Below are 4,145 nucleotides of genomic sequence, written 5' to 3'. Positions count from 1 at the left end.
TAATTGTGTACTTAAAGAGTAATCAGTTTGCCCTGGAGGGATAACTAAAACCACTATAGTTGGGTTATGTGACTTTTTATTTATAGTGGTATTAAATTCTACAGTATAAAGGGATGAACCTCTGAATAAAAATGCTTAAGAGAGCAGTAGATGTGGGGTAAAAATTCCTGGGGCTTTCCCACTTCTCTTGTTCACTGTGTCTTTAATCTTTGAGTGCCCCAATATTTCTGCATTTAGAAGATGAGGTCTACTAATACAAATATTATTTAAACTATTAAACAAGATGATCCATGAAGAAATTGCTTGTAAAATCTAAAGCTTTATATAAGCTAAGGTCTTATCTTCTGTACTTGACATTTGAAAATCAAACCTTTCTGAAAGTGGTAGAAAATGTAAGTTATATACATAAACTGCAGTGTCTAAATTTTCTCAGCCTCAATTCTGACATATTTATTATAGAAAATCACTTTAGGGAACTTTCCAGAACGCGCTGAGGGGTGGAGGAGTGGTGGCTGTCTGAGCTGCGCATTGCTATGCTCTCCTTCCCGCTTCCCCCACTCCGGCCCAGCCCGCTCACCGGCTGTAGAAAATGGTGAAAGAAACCACTTACTACGATGTTTCGGGGGTTAAACCCAATGCCACCCAAGAAGAATTGAAAAAGGCTTATAGGAAACTGGCTTTGAAGTACCACCCTGATAAGAATCTAAATGAAGGAGAAAAGTTTAAACAGATTTCTCAAGCTTATGAAGTTCTCTCTGATGCCAAGAAAAGGGAATTATATGACAAAGGAGGAGAACAGGCAAGTAAGGAGGGTGGAGCAGGTGGCGGTTTTGGCTCCCCCGTGGACATCTTTGATATGTTTTTTGGAGGAGGAGGAAGGATGCAGAGAGAAAGGAGAGGTAAAAATGTGGTGCATCAGCTCTCGGTTACCTTAGAAGATTTATATAACGGTCCAACAAGGAAACTGGCTCTGCAAAAGAACGTGATTTGTGACAAATGTGAAGGCCGAGGTGGTAAGAAAGGAGCTGTAGAGTGCTGTCCCAACTGCCGAGGTACTGGAATGCAAATAAGAATTCATCAGATAGGACCTGGAATGGTTCAGCAAATTCAGTCTGTGTGCATGGAGTGCCAGGGCCATGGAGAACGCATCAGTCCTAAAGATAGATGTAAAAGCTCCAACGGAAGGAAGATAGTTAGAGAGAAGAAGATTCTAGAAGTTCACATTGACAAAGGCATGAAAGATGGCCAGAAAATAACATTCCATGGTGAAGGAGACCAAGAACCAGGACTGGAGCCAGGAGATATTATCATTGTGTTAGATCAGAAGGACCATGCTATTTTCACTCGACAAGGAGAAGACCTTTTCATGTGTATGGATATACAGCTGGTTGAAGCACTGTGTGGCTTCCAAAAGCCAATATCCACTCTTGACAACCGAACCATAGTCATCACCTCTCATCCAGGTCAGATTGTCAAGCATGGAGACATCAACTGTGTGCTAAATGAAAGCATGACAATTTATCGTAGACCATATGAAAAGGGTGGTCTAATTATTGAATTTAAGGTAAACTTTCCTGAAAATGGCTTTCTCTCTCCTGATAAACTCTCTTTGCTGGAAAAACTCCTACCCGAGAGGAAGGAAGTAGAAGAGACAGATGAAATGGATCAGGTAGAACTCGTGGACTTTGATCCAAAACAGGAAAGACAGCGCCATTATAATGGAGAAGCCTATGAGAATGACGAACATCATCCCAGGGGTGGTGTTCAGTGTCAGACCTCTTGATGGGGCAGTGAATAATATTCACTGCTGGCATTTTGTGTGCAGTAGTGAACACACGAAGGACTATAATCATTTCCTCACTACTTGCTATTGTTTTTGTTTCAATACTCAATTATAGTAGTGCTTTAAAAGTTAAATGAAGAATAAACGCAAATATAAAAGCTCCAACTTTGCCCTGTATGTATGATGACTTCAGTGTGCAAGATGAAGTTTAATGCCTGTAAAAAGTACCTAACCCTGGTGTCTGGTAGGCCATACATTGTAATTGATTGCAGTTGTATACATGGACAAGCTTAGACTGAAATGCTAGGTATGTGTTGACTTTAGTGTATGACCCTTCCTTGTTAAGCTATGGATTAAAACTGTATTTAACTGACAGTAAGAAAAAGGAAACAGTTTGTAGAAGTGTTGTTCTGTCTAGTTAATTTGTATTAAGTTGGACTCATTGTGATGCCTCTGCATTCTATTGCCTCAACTATTACTTGAAGGTGGCATAAAATATAATTTAGCCTGTGGTATCAGTAATAGAAATGATACTTTCTGAAGAAGGGGATTATCATAATGCTGCTTCTTAAGGGCTTGCATTTCTAGGATTGCATTCCCTTCTGTTGTGCCATCTTTTTAAATATATATAAAAAACTTATGTTGGCCAGTCCTGGTTATATTCTTTTTCCCTTCTCTTTGGACCATGATAAACCCTTAGTGACTTCAGAGTTTTGAAATAAAAGGGTAACTTGGAAATTAAAGTGAAGAGACTACATGGAAAGCTAATTTGCATATGTAATATAAGAAGGTGTTCCTTAGGTATGTTACAGGCTTACTTTAACCCATTTGACTTATGCTCCAAAGTAACTGTAATTTAATGGTAATAGTACAGCAAATTATGATAAATAGCTTTACTTGTGTGTTTAAGTCATGTTCACAAGCTTAAATCTGGGTATCAGAATTTAAGCAATTGTTGAAATGTATGAATGTCTCCTTAATATACTGATTACAAAGCAAAAAAAAAAAAAAGAAAATCACTTTAATGCTCTCTTTACTACCTTTGTGATACTAAATTCATTTTCTGAAATGAAGTCTCAGTTGTAAAATAGACTTTAACATATACTAAAAAATGTACCATGGTGCGTAATATGACACAGTATACTAAATTTAAAAATTTTTATGTATTATTTCCTAATTTATATAATTTCACATGAAAATTTAGGTTAATATTTAACTATGGTCTATTAATAACATCAAATTTTTATTTTTTAATTGAAGATGTGTTCATACAATTGGGTGGCTAGAAGACTAGTTTTAAGACACTACTACTAAAATCAATAAGTTAATTATTACTTTCTGGAATTATTGATTATGAAAACAAGTAGTTATTTTCTGTTTTATGTTTAAGTATTTAAAAAATTATCCACTCTCCAAAATTGGAATATATACACCAAATGTAAACATAATTACTGACACACAAGTTTAAATATCTCATGATTTTTCTTATATGGGAAACCCAAAGTATAAATTAATGTAAAATTAAAAATAGATAATAGGAAACAAGGACATAAATCCTTTGCAAATGTAAGATGTCCAAGTGATGGAGGGAGGACAAACTAGGGGAGGAGAAGGGAAAGTAAAAAGAATTAAGATGTTTTATGTATATGTTCCAACCCTCATGATGAGTATAATCATCATGTACTGTGAACATACACTAATAAAATATTTTAAATGGAACCTAAAAATATAAAATAACAAAGTGTACATAAAAAGCATAATCCCTGAGGATTTTTCTTTAAAATTTAAATTAAATGATATTAGATTTTTAAGAAATTATAGGTACTCAAATAATCAGAGAAATCTAATAATAACAATAATAATAATCAGAGAAAACTAACTTACCTAATATTAGATGAATTTTAAAGCTGTATTTAGCAAATTAATGTGATATTGGTTTAAAAATGACCCAGAAGTAGATATTAAAATGTCAGCAAATTTAATATAAGTTAAGGTGATATTTTAATCATTGAAAGGAAAGGTAATTCTTTTATAATGTAGTTGAGAAAATGTTTATCTAATTGAAAATAAATAAAAATAATCAATTGTTACCTAATAGATACCATATAAAAAAGATAAATCACAAGTGTGTTCAAGACTTAAATGTTGATGAATAAAATTAAAATATTACGTAGTTTAAGATAGAAGATAATTTGTTAAAGTCTTAAAATCCAGAGGATACCAAAAAAGACAGAAATTTGAAATTTAAAAACACACATAGATCAGTAGTAGAGCATTTGCTTAGCATGCATAAAACCTGGGTTCAATCTCCAGTACCACAAAAAATGCTGATTATTACATAAACTAAATCAAATAATAGAAA

General features: G+C 34.0%; 1 protein-coding gene across 1 annotated transcript; it reads left to right on the top strand.

Moving 5' to 3' along the window:
* Positions 1–478: 478 nt before the first annotated feature.
* Positions 479–1,798, top strand: LOC101723341 (dnaJ homolog subfamily A member 1). Its single transcript, XM_004847177.3, has one exon. The coding sequence runs from the start codon at positions 590–592 to the stop codon at positions 1,781–1,783; it is 1,194 nt and encodes a 397-aa protein (XP_004847234.1). The 5' UTR covers positions 479–589; the 3' UTR covers positions 1,784–1,798.
* Positions 1,799–4,145: the final 2,347 nt, after the last annotated feature.

Source organism: Heterocephalus glaber, unplaced genomic scaffold (genome assembly GCF_053883595.1).
Source record: "Heterocephalus glaber isolate CG9 unplaced genomic scaffold, H.glaber_assembly_v1.0 deba00001509, whole genome shotgun sequence".
Lineage (NCBI taxonomy): Eukaryota > Metazoa > Chordata > Mammalia > Rodentia > Bathyergidae > Heterocephalus > Heterocephalus glaber.
The sequence above is the reverse complement of the archived record's forward strand: the minus strand, read 5'-3'. Positions and strand labels throughout refer to the sequence as shown.